At 40.2% G+C, this 16,503-nt stretch overlaps 1 protein-coding gene across 3 annotated transcripts in view; it reads right to left on the reverse strand.

Moving 5' to 3' along the window:
* The window catches only part of LOC111661749 (glutamate receptor ionotropic, kainate 2), a 335,637-nt gene that overhangs the window by 172,907 nt on the left and 146,227 nt on the right, over positions 1 to 16,503 (reverse strand). For all 3 annotated transcript variants that reach the window (XM_023415412.2, XM_087176389.1, XM_087176390.1), the window contains one exon: positions 8,443 to 8,616. In XM_023415412.2, coding sequence (XP_023271180.1) covers positions 8,443 to 8,616 — 174 coding nt within the window. The remainder of the gene's footprint in view (positions 1 to 8,442; positions 8,617 to 16,503) is intronic.

Raw genomic sequence — 16,503 nt, forward strand, 5'->3', positions numbered from 1 at the left:
TTGAAAGCACTGTTGCTTCTATGTTGACTCAACACTGTTCTTTATCCCCTGCCACAGAGTAGAGTACTTGTCTTAGAAACCCTGTGTGTTTATGCACTTTTAATTATTTGATAGCATTTGTTACCATGAAAAAAGTTTTGAAATTGCAATGTAATCAAGGTGTGATCATATAATCCTTGACAATGCAACTATAATCTAATTACCCATTTTTCCAATGTAATTATTTTTTGGAAACTGATTACATAATCACGATGTAATCCATAACTACTCAACCCTGCTTACCTGGTGTGGCTTCACTAAATTGCACATAACATGGAACACAATGTCAATTGTTACTATTTGAATTGATTTAACATTAAAACTATGAACATAATACAAAAACATAATATTTGTAAAACCTTCTCAAAGCTTTGTATGTGTATGTGTTTTAGTGTGACATTCTATGGCACTGGTTACCCATTCAACTAGTGTTTCTTTATAAAATTGGTATAGAAGCACAATTTTTTTCAAAAGTTAGTATAGCAGAATTATGTTTTTCCTGGAGATTGGGAACCACTAATCTGCTGCAAATGCTGCAAACTGGTAAGAGACCATAATGTGCACCATATATACAAGTAGACTGGGTATAATGATTCAGAGAGAATGGTAATAAAGTGAAGACTGGTCAAAGAGGAAGAAGAATTACATGATAGTGTTTCAGAGATGGCAACACTGCAAACTTCAATCCCCTCAAGTGGGCGTAGTAGAGAACTACTTGTCTTCCACAGTCCTCTGGGCTCACAAAAACCCTGGGTTAACTCTGTGCGACTGGAGTCACTGCTCCTCATCCTCACCAGTGCTGCCAAGCACTGCCAGCCACTGCAAATGTAACGCCAGCTGCCGGAATAATGTCCCAGCAACATGTCATTGCCAAATTCTTTCCCCGGCATGTGGACAATACAAGAGCCAGATCCAAGTCTGTGAGCCAGAGAGGGAGAGACAGAGAGATGGCTTGATGCACACAGAGAAGCAGATGGAATAAACTAAGCTGAGAGAAGCCTCATCTAAGAGGTGGAGAAGTGTACGGCATCATCCAAGCGTCGAGTGTGAAGCTGCAGCCAAAATGTGGAATAACCAAATATTAGCCTCCCCCTAATGAGAACTCCTTCAAACAGCTCGAACTCCAGACAAAGGCTTTGGAAGCTTTTCAAAGCAACAGCACCGGCCTCATCAGGGCATAACCCACAATGCAACACAAAAGCTTTGCGTCTTGGAAAACAGTGAGGCCACATAGGGGAGCATGGTCTGAGTATCAAACAACCATCACAGGCAGGTTCCTTGCTCTGTGCTGGTTGTTTGTGTTAGGTGTGCGCTTTGACAGGTCTAACCAACCCCGCTGCTCCAAACCTGAACTCTGCCCAGAGGCCCCCCCCCCACACACACACACACACACACAGTTTTCCAGCCTGTCTCCAGTGAGATGGCATGACTGACAGATTGGAAAGGAGCAGGCAGGATAGAGAGGAAAAACCCATCTCTCAATCCCTGCACCAGCCTCATCCTATTCCAGTTCACTCATCTCCTTTTCTGCCAAGCCAACAATCCATCCAGCACACATGCATGCACGCATGTACACACACACACACACACACACACACACACGCACACACACACACACACACACACACACACACGCGCACACGCGCACACACACACACACACACACACACACACACACACACACAGTCAGCCAGTGTTAGTGAAGAAATAAGATGCTATTTAACAAATTATCTAATGTCAAATTATCTAATAAGACAAAACAAAACAAATTCTGTTCCAGAGGAGCCACTGAAACAAAGTGACAGGCAAAGATGGATCAAGTTATGGATTACTTGTGTTGGGCTTAAAATAAGATAAAACATAACTTTTATATTTTAGTATTAGTTTCAGACTAAACTGTTACCGTTTTATGTTGCAAACAAAGACTGTCTATTCAAATGAGAACTCCGTCTCATGATGAGAATGTATTTTGCTATGTGGCAGAGACAGCTCACATGTGCAACATAAAGGTTCGTTACAACGCAATAGAAGAGAGTTATGTGTGTAATGTTTGTATACATTTATTCAGTAGGTCAGTTCATTCTTTTTCAATATCCAATGATAATTCTGCACCTTGCTGAATTTAACATTAGCCGCGTCTTGACCAAAGAGTTCTCTTTTAGTTCTTGGTTCCTGTGGCCCATTGTTGTATTCCGGGGTCCTGGGAAGATTATGCAAAATTTTTACTTGACATTACATTATTCACAGCACTTTAAAGGACATAACATGAATGAAAATACGGCACATTGTATCTCGTATATATTCAATACAGGAAGCAGCATTTTATTTTCAAATACGGAACGATCCCATATTATACATGACGGGTGGCAACCCTCGCCACTCTGGTTGTTGTTGTCCTTTATTTTTTTGAAATCCTGTTTCAGTTTTTTTTACCTTCCCCCGGACCTGTTTGAAAGTACGACCCCCGACCAGGTACCTTTGTGGGGGTCAATCAATTACCCCACAACTAACTTAAACCCTGGTTCCTGCAGTGGAAACGCGCATAGTTCCTCAAAAGGTTCCTGGTTTCTGGGGAAAGTTCTTGTGGTGGAAATGTGGCTATTATGCACTTGACTTAAACTACTAGTAGATAGTGCAGTCATTTGTGGGCACTTACCAATGTGTTTTCAATACAGAGTTAAAGATAATTTTATGTTATTTGCCTTGGTTTTGCATTTTGTTTCTACCTACCTGTCTGTCTGTCTGTCTGTCTGTCTGTCTGTCTGTCTACCCCCTCCAATGCACTAGTTTCCAGGTGACACAAAACATCCCTTGGTGTTTATATGCAGCTTATTAGCAGAGCAGCAGCAGCTGCAGTTTTCCATGTGCGCCCACACAAGATGCATTCAGACAGTGTTGAGGGCGTGTGACTGACAGGTGCCCATTAGGTACTTATTTTTTCAGCATTAAATTATTAAAGTGATAGTTGAAGTTATCTTATGTGGGGTTGTTTGATGTAGTTATCTATAGTCAGTGTATTACCTGCAGTAGAATTAGTCAGTGTGCTCTCAGTTAGGAGAAGCAGCAGGAGGAGCTGCTGTGGGCGGGGTCAGCAGAAAATTGTGTTTTAGCCACTTTAGAAAACACCCACATAAAAAAACAATATCAGTTAAAGTGTAAGCTATATATAATCATTTCATCACTTTATCTTGCCATCAAGCACTACATTTTCTCAAACATTGAACTTCCATATTCCTACACATAGGTGCACTTATGCTGCACACTGTATTACAATGCAGACCAGCTGTTTTATTCGTAAAAGGGCTGTTTGATGGCACGATAAAGTGGTGAACATATTCAAAATATAGCACAAACTTAAACTGATTTTAGATCTCCTGCTGTCCCCATCACTCAGCTTCTGTTCTGGTGCTCCTGCTGCTTCTCCAGACCGGTAGGGCGCTGACGCAGACTACTGTAGGTAATGTACTGATTAAGTAAGTTAGTAATTAAGTACCTCATACAACCCCAACACCTCAAATAAGCTGAACTATCCCTCTAACCTATCATCAAGAGCCCGACTCCCAATGAAGACAGAGGTGAGCAGCACTGTGTTGAATCACAGGTCAGTTGGGATAATTGCAAGGGGGGCATTGGAATTTCTTTTTTTTAATGTTATAACAAAAATATAAATAATCAAATCATTTTCATCTCATGGCCTTCATCAACAGATAGAGTTTGCTCAGTTATCATGGGGATGGTTTAGTTGTTGCCCCAAGTGTGCATGGTTTCACATTGCAGCTTATGCCAATTCCACATTTAGGTCATATCATAACTACACAGTCTCAGTGATAGTTGAACAAATCCAGGCATTGATGAAGGCCATGAAATGTGGCTAAAAGCGCCCAGAAAATCACATAAGTGGACCTTATGATAAGAATTTTTTGATTAACTATTAAATGTATTTTTAGTAGCATGAAAATGACACTGTTGGAGCAGGAAATGTGATGATTAATGAATATTTGTTGTATGCAAGTATGTGCAGATGATTATGTTACAAATGGTCTTCACTTCTTGATTAAAAGTAATTAACAACTATAAAATACACTGTGAACATATATGTAAGGTTTATTGGCAGGCACACAATAATAGCAGAGTTCTCACACAGTTCTGGCAGGTAAGCCTTCAGACGAGCTTCCTGCTGTTTAATATATATATTTCTCATATGACTCATTCTATCCATTCCCACTGCACACCATATGCTGTTTGAGTGATGCTTAGATAATATGAATCCTGGAATATGTCTGATGTCTGAGTGACATTTTTTATAACTCTGTTTGGATCTGACTTTAAAATGGTATCTGTCAAAAAGGAAATAGCTTTCCATCACTGCCCCATTTAAATGTACCCACAGGTAAAGCATATTTATGGTAATATGGAAATAGAAATGACCCGGGAGGGATGCTGTGGCTCTGAATACCAACTGTGTTTTGCAGCTGCAACAAACAAAGAGATGACCTTGATGACTGAGAGGTCAGTCCGTTTCCTTGGACCAGGGTAAAAGTTAACATCTCCACCTTCCAACTCATGACAAGGAGATAAATGCAGAAATTACAGTCATGCCTGAGTGTTTTTTTTTTTTAAACCTGTTTCAATTTTGCAGTGCACACAATGAATCAGACAGCAGCTAAAGCAATTAACAAGGAGAGACATTATGGTAATGAGAGCGTGGAGCTTGTAAGGTCACTCTCGTTGTGCATGTTAAGCCACGACTCAGGGCAGGGATTCTCTGCCACCAATTGAAGAAGGCAAAGGAATGAGGTGCAGAATTAGCTTATCTGATCTGTCACACACAGACATGTGCCAGAAAAAAGAAAATAGTCTCTGGACCAACTTCATGGGCATATTTAATGGTCTTCTGCAAAGGTTTCAGCTGCAGCTGCATTGCGTGCTGGCTGTGAAAAAAACTAAATGGTCCGGCAGGTAAGCAAAGTCAGAGGTAAGCAGTAGGTGAAAAAATGAAGTGAGATGTTGGAGGATGTCGAAATGCAATATTATAAAACACAGAACACTGACATAAACGAATGTGATATCTGAAAAATGAAACAGACAGTATATTAAAAACAGCAGAAAGGCATCATACACAGACATCATTCAGTTTAATGTATGTGGGATTTAGTTCAAACTCTATAAACAAACCTAGTAAGTTATTCTATTATTCTATTTTAATAGTTCTTCTAATATTACACACGCACGCACGCACGCACACACACGCACGCACGCACGCACACACACACACACACACACACACACACACACACACACACACGTACAACTTTACCGGTGCCCGCTACATCAACAAATATGGTTAGCCTGCAAAATGAGTGGTGTGATGTTCGCGTGAGAGTGGCTTGGGATGGAGATATATTCCCAGTATGAATTACTGTTTCAGCTCGCTCACTTGCTCAAATATTTGGACTCAACTTTTGAGACTCTAGTCTTCCAAAATAATGAATGGGGTATTTCTGTAAAAAATCATTTGATCCACTTATCACGGCTTACTAATGAAGAAATAAGAAAAATATGGAACTGGAGGGGTAGCGTGCTCCTGGTTAAGTAGATAACTGGACAATGAATACTGTAAATTCACTAAAATAACTCACAATATTTGAAGATTACTTGTGGTGTTCCCCAAGGCTCAGTGTTAGGCCTATTATTTTTTGTTTTGTACATTAAAGATACATGCAGAAAATAAAAATAAATAACCAAGGATCAAGGTTTTTTGCTTGATATTAGCTCCTGATGTCAAATAGGAAGTGTTTTGGAAAAAGTGTCGGCACAATACGCTGTAGCTTCAGTCTACACCTTCTCAGATTGTAGACGTGTGATGTGCCATTGCTTTGAATGTTTTCAACTGTGGCATTTGAGTGGCCATTTTTTCCAGTGCTTATCTTATTGTCACTGTTATTGATTTCAGAGCAAAATCAAATTTCAATTTCAATTGAAATTGCAATTCAAATGATTTAAATTGTCATACTGTTCAAATGGTAAATTCAATCATTAAATATAAAACAATGGTGCTGAGTGGAGAGGCAGCCTCTGGACTGCTCACTCAGTCCAATCTGTCATGATCTGCAGGGCTTTAAGTTCCAGCACATCAGCACTTCACCACTTAAACACACCGCACTGTAAATACAGCACACAAATGAAGCTGTTAATCAAACATTTATGGAACCTTTCACCATGTCAATATGCATTAGCATCTGACTGATTGCCATTTGTCTAATTAATCAGTCCCCTCCTTCAAACTCATATGCCATTAATTCACTGATGAGCAGGGTCACAGCAGACTCCTCACACATAAATCTTCCCCTGTCACTGATCCAAAAATAACCACCTCGCCTGATGACTCTCTGCAGGACAGCATGGAGTAAAAAGGACGGATATAAACACAAAGATGATGAAAAAGATTTTTTTTTTGCCTTGTTTGTTCTTCTCTGTGTGGACTTAAGACATCAACTCAGGACTCCATGTAGCAGCATGTGCTGAAAGCTAGTTGCTATAAAGGCAACTGTCTGAGCTTTTTGTGTTTTGAAAAGGTCCAGTTATTACAAACAGTCCATTTCAGGTCTCAAGTGGGAAACAGTATTGATTCAGCCACAAATCCAACAAAAGGGGCTTAAACTGAGTAACACCCACTCTCCAATATCAATCCAGAAACATGACTCAGCAAGATCTTGCTGTTTTAGAAAAAGAAAAAAAGGGAATCCGTTATTCCCCAGAGGTAGGCCACTGTTTTCAATCAGCAGCCAACATGTTTCTACTGCTGCCGCCAGTGCTTTACAACTGGAATCAGACCAAGCGGCTACATCGGCCCAACATTTAACACCTCAACATTTCTGGGAATAAAACACAAGGACTCTGATTTCACTTCTGCCTTCCCTTGACCCACTCTCTGTCCTTCTCCTTTTCATTCATCCCCCTCATCTCATTTTTCTTCCCTCCTCCATTACTCTCTTTTCCTTCTCATTCCTTGTCTCTGGTGGGTTGATATTTTTTGGCAGAGTTCCCAGATAAGAGATTGGCATGAAAGCTGCGTGGAGGAACAGTTATTACAGGCGGTGTGCACTGATCAGAGAGGTTTCAGATCACAGTGAAAGAGACTCTTCTTATCACGCCCAGGGGCTCACAGCTCGGGGCACCACGCTTTTCCTTTTGACTCCCTCAGACGAATGGGAAGTTACAGTGAGGGAAGCCACAGCACATTCACCCTAACAAGTCTATCATGTCAAGAACAATGCTTTATAGCTTAAGACGTGACTTCATGTCTGTGGAAAACAGCCAACCAGCAGGGAAATATTGGCGAATATTTGCTACATTGTCCTATTGGTCAAATGTGGAGGAAATACATGTGCCCCAGATTAGAGTTTTAATGGGTTTTACAGGCTTGCATCAGTGAGAAAGAGTAAACCACACTTACAGCCAGCTCAGGCCACTGCTGCATTGCATTAACATGTTTTATAAACATACTGAACGTGTTTGCAGCTCATGCACAGTTGGTCTGGTAACAGATATTTAACTGTAATCACTGCACAGCACCAAGCTGTCCTGGTTTTATTTTGTGTCTGTATTTCCTGAAAAGTAGAAGGAAAACTGTGGCATTCATTCTTTCATTCTACGGTCATAAAACAAGACCATCGGTAACAAACAGCACGATTAAATACGGACTGTATGGCAACTGTCAATAAATATTGCCATTTATAACAATTCAAAGGGAATTTTGCATGTCAGAGATGCAAGCTGCTCCATCATGAATACAGCATATAACGGTAAGAAATGAGCAGTGGACACTGAGAGACTTCACGCATGTCTGATAGAGGACCACCAGTGAGATGGAAGTGGTTCATGTTCAAGAGCTGCAGCAGAGCCGGGATATGACGCAGCTACATCCAGATGACTTTAACGGTTAGTTATTGTGAGGTAAAACACCTGATTTTTGTCCTGTTTCTCCAAATAATTCTTTTAATAACCTATTTTTTGTGGGCTCCAGAACAGCCACGAACATGAATAAACCCATAAGGCACATATGATGCACATCAGGACTTATTGTCAGCAAATGGAATGAACATGAGCTTTGCATGTTGTAGCATACTCACAATGCTGCCACCAAATCTGGACCAACAATTGACCAAACTACAAACTAAAAATCAACACTGTACAGCAATGTGTGTTTCTTTAGTCCAGAGCAAATGAACCAAACTACAGGTTTGAAAGTGACCTGATGGAGAAACATGGAGCATTACAGCAGATAGATGGTGCTGTGTACATGTTCGCATCAATATACTTCATGGAATCCAAGAGTTTGAGACAATAGGTAAGTAACTGCTGACTGACAGAGGAATTCATTCATTCGTCCATGAGACTCACAGTCATGAAGCCGTCCAGTAGACCAGAGTCAGGTTTGGGTGGAGCCTGCAGCCGCTCCATGGACCATTTCTCTATGATTGAGGCCACTTGGCTGTTCTCAGTGTTGAGGATCCTGAAGCCCGTCATGTTCACACCACTGTATCGGTAAGGCTCCACGTCCAGCGCAAACAGATCCTGGAAAGAAGGAAAAACACATCAGAGATAGAGAGACAGTTTGATCGTCTTATTAACAGCCCCGCAGTTGAAGGTTAATGAGAAAATAAAAAGAAAGACTCCACAAACCCCACAAAGCCATACAATCGTATTCATCAACTAGAGTCTTAGCTAACAAGAAACACAAAGACGATTCAGTGACGAAACTGCTTTGGAGCTTTAAGAACTATTGACAGGGAAAGGCTAGCAGCTCCCTGGTGACTCCAGTCTGTGTTCTGATGGCCAAACATCCTGGACTCAACTCTTGTATACACTGTGTATACACACTGTACACACATTCAATAGGGTTCTGTAGGTAAGGTTCAAATTTTGAGGTTCAAATAAACAACTGTGTTTGAAAATATCTGGTTTGTTACCATATTACATTTATATGTTCCCATTTAAATGTAAAGACTCAACTATGACTTAGCAACATCCAATTACTAAGCTTTAAATTCAGTTGAACTAATGTTCAACTGAAGCTAAAGATTACACTTTACAATAAATTTAATGAGTCACCTCCCGGGTCATCCAATCTTGGGATAAATTCAACATCTATGGTGTTTATCTTATTTTATTTTATTTATTTAAACAACGGCAAAGCATTAACTGAAGTTCATGGTTCTCAGAGAGACCTAACAAAGAAACTTTCTCAAAGAAACATAAAATAGACCAATAATATTCTTGAATTTCCAGGGTTTATGTTAAGGAACTTCATTAAAAGAAAACATTCAAATGGGAATTAAAATTGGGGGTAATAAGTCTTGTATTCAAGTTTCCCCTTTAAATAGTGTTTCCCATCGTGTTGCGCTCCGTGATATGGGAAACTTTTGCTCAATTTGGACAAATATGGCATTAATCAGAATAATCATGCAGAACCCTTTTAATTATTTGATTTGCAATACAATTTCAGAGTCACCACTATAAACTAATAACCATCCCTCTGTATGATCAGTCCAGGGCAAACAACAAAGATCGGAAAAGTTCAGTGACTGAAAGAAAGTTACAGAAAACACAGGCAGCAACTTTATTTAACTTTGCCTTAAAAACATTTAATAGTAAACACTACCGAACAAAGACCGACACGACCACAGCACAACGAACACTAACTCCACATACAATAACACTACAGTGAAAGAACAGATATGTTTCCAGAGTGTGATGAATTTACCCCAACAGAATGCAGCTGGTAAATTTAGAATCACGTCTGGATAGAGAAGCTAATAGTAATTTCTGAATTCACCCAGTTAGCAGAAAAGATGCATACAGAACAGCTGATTCTGCAGTGTCCGGTGTGAGTGAGAAGCTGATGATGCAGCAGTGGAGGTGAAGATGAAGACTGTTGAAAGTTGAAATTAGCAGAGCATCGTGAAGACAGAATGGGACACCTATAGCATCATTAGCAAAGGAACCTAGCCGCCTAGCCATCTGTGGGTTGCTCACCCTCTCAAGGGGTCAGTGTCATACCTACATGTTTCTCTCTAATGGTTATAGAAATATTAATATATGAGTTTAACAAACATACAGCTTGCAGAGTTAACTACAAATGACGAAAAAAATCTTAGGAGTAAGAATACAAGTACATGCATTCAAACAGTAAAAACTGTAATACGTTCATGGCAGGGTTGGAGTTTAAATTTACATGTTCTTCCGTCTGGGGGCTTTAAGATGAAAATGAAAAAAATTAAAGATGGAAAGGATGGATGGAAAGATGCATCACACCTCAGATGTGTTTGTTTTGTGTTCCGACACATTGGTGTGGGTGAGGGCTTCATCAAGGTTAATCTTAAGTTATGATTTGACATTTCAGGAATGACTGTTAGGGCGAAGATTGGCTTAAACATGGCAGAAGATGACAGGCTGTGATGGGACTGGTCATGTTCGATACCAGCCCTGACAAACCAGAGAACTTTCTCACAATGCGGCGGTGCGTCTGGTCTTTGATCAGACTAAAAGGGCACGTGTCACTCTGCTGCTCATTGACCTACACTGGCTACCCATGCCCCCCCACCCCACCCCCCACCCAAATCAAATTCAAGTTACTAATGGTGCTTACAGTGTGACTTCTAGATCTGCACCCATCTACTTGAACTCAAACATTCAGCTTTATACTCCGTCTCAGCCACTGTGTTCCTCCAAGGAATGAGGTCTGGCATCACCATCCCTGCACACAAGACAGTCTCAGTCAAAACTGTTCTGGACCAAGCAGACTCATCTCTGCTGATAGCATCTTGTCTCCCAGCACCCTAACATACTGTACGTAACTAGCACTTACTGCGCACTTCTGGTGCTAGTACTAGTAGTTAGTGGTTGGCATTAACATCCCTCGCACCATTACCACCACCAGCCTGGATTGTTGACACAAGGCAGGTTGGTACAGTAAAGGGAAGTGCATTAGTTCAAACGGCTAGAGATGAAAGTGTAGATGACTTTGGAGACAGGTCTGGCAGCCGGCTGGGTTTGGACAGAGGAGGTATCCTGGAGAGAGACGGGTGCAACAGGCCATGTGTAAAGATCCAGGCCTATAAACAGGCTGTGGATAGTTACTGTCTTTTGTTGGTGTTCTCATGGACCTTTCTGGCCAAAGATGACCTAAACCAGGGAAAACTGTGTCGCCCAGCGCAGAAACAAAAACAAAATCTGTTTTTTCCAGACTGTGAAGCCAGATTCGCAGATTCGTACTCTACTGACGGACTCAAACCTGGACTCTCTTTGCTTAACAGAAACTTGGCTCCACAGAAATGGGCCAGCAAATATGATAGACATTCCTGGTTATGCACGCTTTGGAAAGGATGGAGTGACTCCTAGGGGTGGAGGAGTGTTGGTTTATATCAAAGAGAATTACAAATGCAGAGAAACAGAACTGAACACCCATCTTAAATGCTTCGCCCTAAATGTGATTCTTCTCGTGATTCTATTCTTTTATATAAGCCACCATCATATGGTGATTCTTTTTATGATGAACTAAAGGTTTGATTCTCACATAGAAACAATATTATATGGTGATTACAACATTATCTGTTTGGATAAAAACAATAAACAAAAATTGAAAATGATGAATAAAATGTCAAAGTTCAATTTCCATCAGATGATTAAAGGATGTACAAGCATTTTGGTAGCTGCAACAATGACTGTTTAAAGATGGTCATCCCTAAATCCAAAAATCTGCAATTTGAATGACCTTGGGAATATCAACTGGGATCAGCTCATACAAATAGATGACTTGGATGTGTGTTGTAACTCCATGACTACTGCTATAGTGAAATTAACAGCAAAATATGCTAAGAACATTAAATGTAAATAAAAGAAGGCAACTGTATCATGGCTAAATAGTGAAAAATGTAAACTTATGAAACAACACCAGGTCAAACTGAGTATGTGGCTGGACCGCCTATGGTCAGATCCTGATTTGATAACTGCAGCCCTCTGAGAAAGATCACCACAGGGATAAATGAAAGACTGAGGTGTGATTTCAGTTTTACTTATAAACAGTCAGAGAGGAGAGACAGACTATCTTTCCTTTTTCAAGTTATTTTTCCAGGTTTTTGCCTTTATTTCAGTTATAGTGAGAAAGAGAGACGGAAAAATTGGATTGAGAGAGAAAGAAGATGACGTGCACCAAAGCGTCACAGGCCAGACTCGAACCCCGCCTGCCGCCGTAAAAACTAAACTGTAAGCGGGAATTTGAGCAGGTGAGCTCCAAGGGAGAGTGCTTCAAAGCAGATGATGATTCTTTCTTTGTCTAATACACGGAGCACAGCCGCCATCTGGATCCAAAATAGTTTAACCTTTATTTACTTCAACTCCAGAACGTCACAGACTTTTATTAGTTTTTATTAGTAAGTTCTATTTATAACTCTTTCTGTTTGATATGTAGAGTTGGTCATAGTCGTTAGTACAAAGCCTCGTTACCGATGACCTCTCTCCCTCTCTCCTGCTCTCTCTGCTCGCAGTGTCTTATATTCAGTTATTCCTCTGCCTCCTTCAGTAATAATGATACATGTAATGAAAGTAGTTTACTCTGAGTTTCGCCGCTCCTCCGCTCCCCTGCAGTTCCCGAGCGAGCGGGAAACCGGAGACCGGAGCTCAGTACGCTGTCGCTTGGCACTCCACTGAAGTCAGTCAGTCAGAGACGTCTGTGATTATAGGGCTGGCTCCGCTGTTGCAGTCCAGCCAAAAACTATATCTGGCTTTGAAAACATCACTATCTTTTAAACTTAATACTGATCATCTGATCTACAAAAGTCTAAGAAATAAAGTAGCACTGGAATTACATAAAGCAAAAGCCTCATATTATACACAACTTATAGGAGATGCCAAAGGCCACAGTGGTTCCCTTTGGAAACAGTTAAACAACTTGACCAATAAATCATACAGCCAAAAAGCAATCAAGGAAATGAAAATGAATGGAACAGTCATTACAGATAATGCCACTATGGCGCATGAATTTAACATGTAATTTATAAAATCAGAAGAAGAACTGACATGACGCTTTGACTCTCCAAGTATAACTAATAATACAGTATTCACAGAATCACTTGATTGCTTTCATATCCAAGAAACTGGTGAAGCAACAAGGTTATTAAGAAATGATCAAATTCTAAGGCAAAAGAAATTCATAATTTGGTTATTTGTTTCATTTAGAAATACAGATCTATATTGATGAAACCTATATGTCATCTTATTAATTTATCAATTAGGACCAGCAAAAAGGCAATCACTGCACCGGTCTTCAAAGCAGGAGATAATGATCTGGCATGCAACTATTCTATTCTTCCTGTCCTGTCAAAGGTACTTGAGAAGGTTGTGGCAGCTAGTGGACCACCTAGAGACCAATCAACTGCTCCATCCACAACAATGTGTATTCAGACCAAGACATTCCACAACTGCAAATTGTTATTTCAATTAAAATGTAAAGCGTTCCTTGGACGGGGGGGGGGGGAAGAGAGAGGAGGGAGAAAGCAAAATGAAAGCAAGGGAGCAAAATAGCAAAAAAAAAAGTTGCTCACCCAGGACAATGGTCATGTGACTGACATGGGGAGCTGACCACTGCTAGTTATTCTTACAGTGTTACATTGTGGATATGGGATGGGAAACTCCAAACATCAGATATATATATATACACATGATAGTGACTCAAGAGAGATCTTTACCTGAGCTGTTGTGCATGGACATACCTGGAGCAGTGAGGTGAAATCTCGATTTGTAAATGAAATGATCTTTCCTTGTACATTACGGATGGTATGTGGATGTTTTTAAACTGTATTGCGACTGATTTCTTGATTCGATTCGATCCTCGATTCAGTCAGAGATACTTCAGTTAGAACATCAGTTTTTCTTGGATAAGAATGATATTCTCCGAGAGGTAAAGCTGTAAATTGTTCTTCTAACCTGGTGCGTTGTTAAAAACATTAATGTTTACATTATGAATGGACTCAAAGCAGTTACATTAATGCAGTTTCTGTTTAACATGACCTATAGTTTAGACATGCATCTCAAGAAATAATAGATGTAATGTGCGTTGTTAACTACCGCGGCGCACTGGCTACAGTTTGTATGAACAGGCACACACAGCTTCTTCTTCACGTCTCATGTTTAGCCTCGCTTTAGTCCAGCTCATCACTGTCCACATAGTTTTTAAATCTGAAATGACTGACTGACTTTAACCATTTCATTTGTTTGTATCAGCTCTCTACATGATACGCGTGATGATCGGATCTTCAAGCTCTTAAAAATGAATATACATTTCGACCTTATTCTGCGAACTATGGATGTTTTATTTCATCACTTGAAGAAAAAAAGGGGCGGAGCATCGTTGCAGTGGCTCCAGCAGTTTCTACACCTACGCCCGCCTGACCAGTCGTTGTGACAGCTTCACACATCCACAGGACAGTGTAAAAGAAGCATATTAAAAGATTCATCTCAGGTTTTATGAATCATTATTAGATTATTCAAATGAAGATTGATTTTACCCGGAGATTTGATTTTTTTAAGCCAGCCCTAATATTATCAATTGTGTTGTCTGTTTTGTGTTGTTTTTGCTATTAACTGTAAAAGCCCTACTAGGGACAGGAGTCGAGAATTAGCAACAGCTATAAACTCTTAGTTTCATGCCCTGTTTTGAAACTATGTTATAATGTATTGTCCCTATCAAATAAATAAATAAACTAAAAAAAAAAAACATTAAATAGAAAGCAGTATCCGAAGTCCGATTTAGGTGACGATGAGCGTGATCAACCTTATGAAATGGTTCATGTAAGGCCAGTATCAGCCCATGATTAACACACTGGGGTACTGATCAAAACTTCCATATAGCATTAGAAAGAAAAACAGCAACACGAGGTAAGCTAAGTGAAGAGAAAAGAGGAATCTGGCAGGAAAGGGCCGCCATATGTGGCCTCAGTATGGCTGGGTTGTTCACTCTGCTGGGAGAATTAGGCTGTCAGCACTGGACTCTGTCTGCCAAACATAACAGTGGGGAATGACAAGACACCCCTCTGTCTGTTCCTTCCTCTCTTGCCTTATTCATTTGTATTCGTACTTTACTTCATGATGAAAATACCAGAGGCTTTTAATTATCTCACCTAAATTATACCACACTGAATGGCTGCACAGAGGAAGTATGCGCATTTAGATGTTACAATTCAAAATGAAAATGATCCCTTTCAACCACAGTCATGAAAAGCATAGATAGCTGAACCTGAACCTGAAGAATTAAATTTTCAAAAGAACCTGACATTTAAAAAGTAAAAGGACAGGGGAGAGGCAGAACAGACAGGGAAACGGTGTTTTTATCCCAGGCAACACAAGCGGCCTCTTCAGAATGAGAGTGGGATGAAGCTTCATAATAGTCTGATCTGAGTCAAACGTTTGACCTGGAACATGGACTCACAGCAAGTTCAAGGTGTCTTGTAAACCACATAATATCAGAAGAGATACGGACTCTGATTCCAGCCTTTCACATTTAGGTGAAAAATAGTGACACTTTCTACTGTCTCATCTCTCTGCAGCCCAAAATAAATACTGATGTTTACACTTTAATGCTGTTAAGTCAGCTATCACTCTGTGGATGACACTTCATTTACCGATTTCAAACTGGCTGTAACCATTGTGATAAAGTAACAATAGTAATAAAAGTAATATTAATAACAGGAGGCAGCACTAGAACAGGAAGAGGCACAAGGATAAGAAAGTAGAAGAACAGGTAAAGGTGGAGGGAGATACACCTCAAGGTGGTGAACATTCATTCCAGTGAAAGTTGTTCACCCAGGACAATGGTCATGTGACTGACATGGGGAGCTGATCACTGCTGGTTATTCTTACAGTGTTACATTATGGATATGGGATGGGAAACTCCAAACATCAGATATGTAGCATACATACCTGGCCTGGCATCAGTCACAAGCCATTAAGGAAGTTCACTGTAAGGACATGCAGCGTTATGGACCCACAATTGACACTTTGTGACTCTTCCAACCATCAAAATATCAAATTGATAGGAAACAGAGACAAAGGACCCTTTTCTCACAAACAGCTCCAGAGGATCAACCAATGGACACCAGACAACTGGAGAATATAGGCAAAATCTCCAGTTTGCATCAATAAGACTCTGTCTAATGATATTTGATTGTTTCTTATATAGAAAAGTAACAACAAAAGGACTGATTAACACTAAGGTGTGAATCCTGGCCTCTCTGTGCCATGCATGAACACACACACCAACCTCCCTTCCTCTGTCCCTCTCTAAATAAGAGTCATAAACTACAACCCACATTTCAATCCTGGGTAGTGACCAGCAGAACTCTCTTCACAGACACAGATCTATGGAAGATTGTAAAATTAAATATCTAGCTGTTCTGTAACTCATGA

Source organism: Seriola lalandi, unplaced genomic scaffold (genome assembly GCF_002814215.2).
Source record: "Seriola lalandi dorsalis isolate HSWRI2012SDOR001 ecotype SW California unplaced genomic scaffold, Sedor1 jcf7180002054551, whole genome shotgun sequence".
NCBI classification, from domain to species: domain Eukaryota; kingdom Metazoa; phylum Chordata; class Actinopteri; order Carangiformes; family Carangidae; genus Seriola; species Seriola lalandi.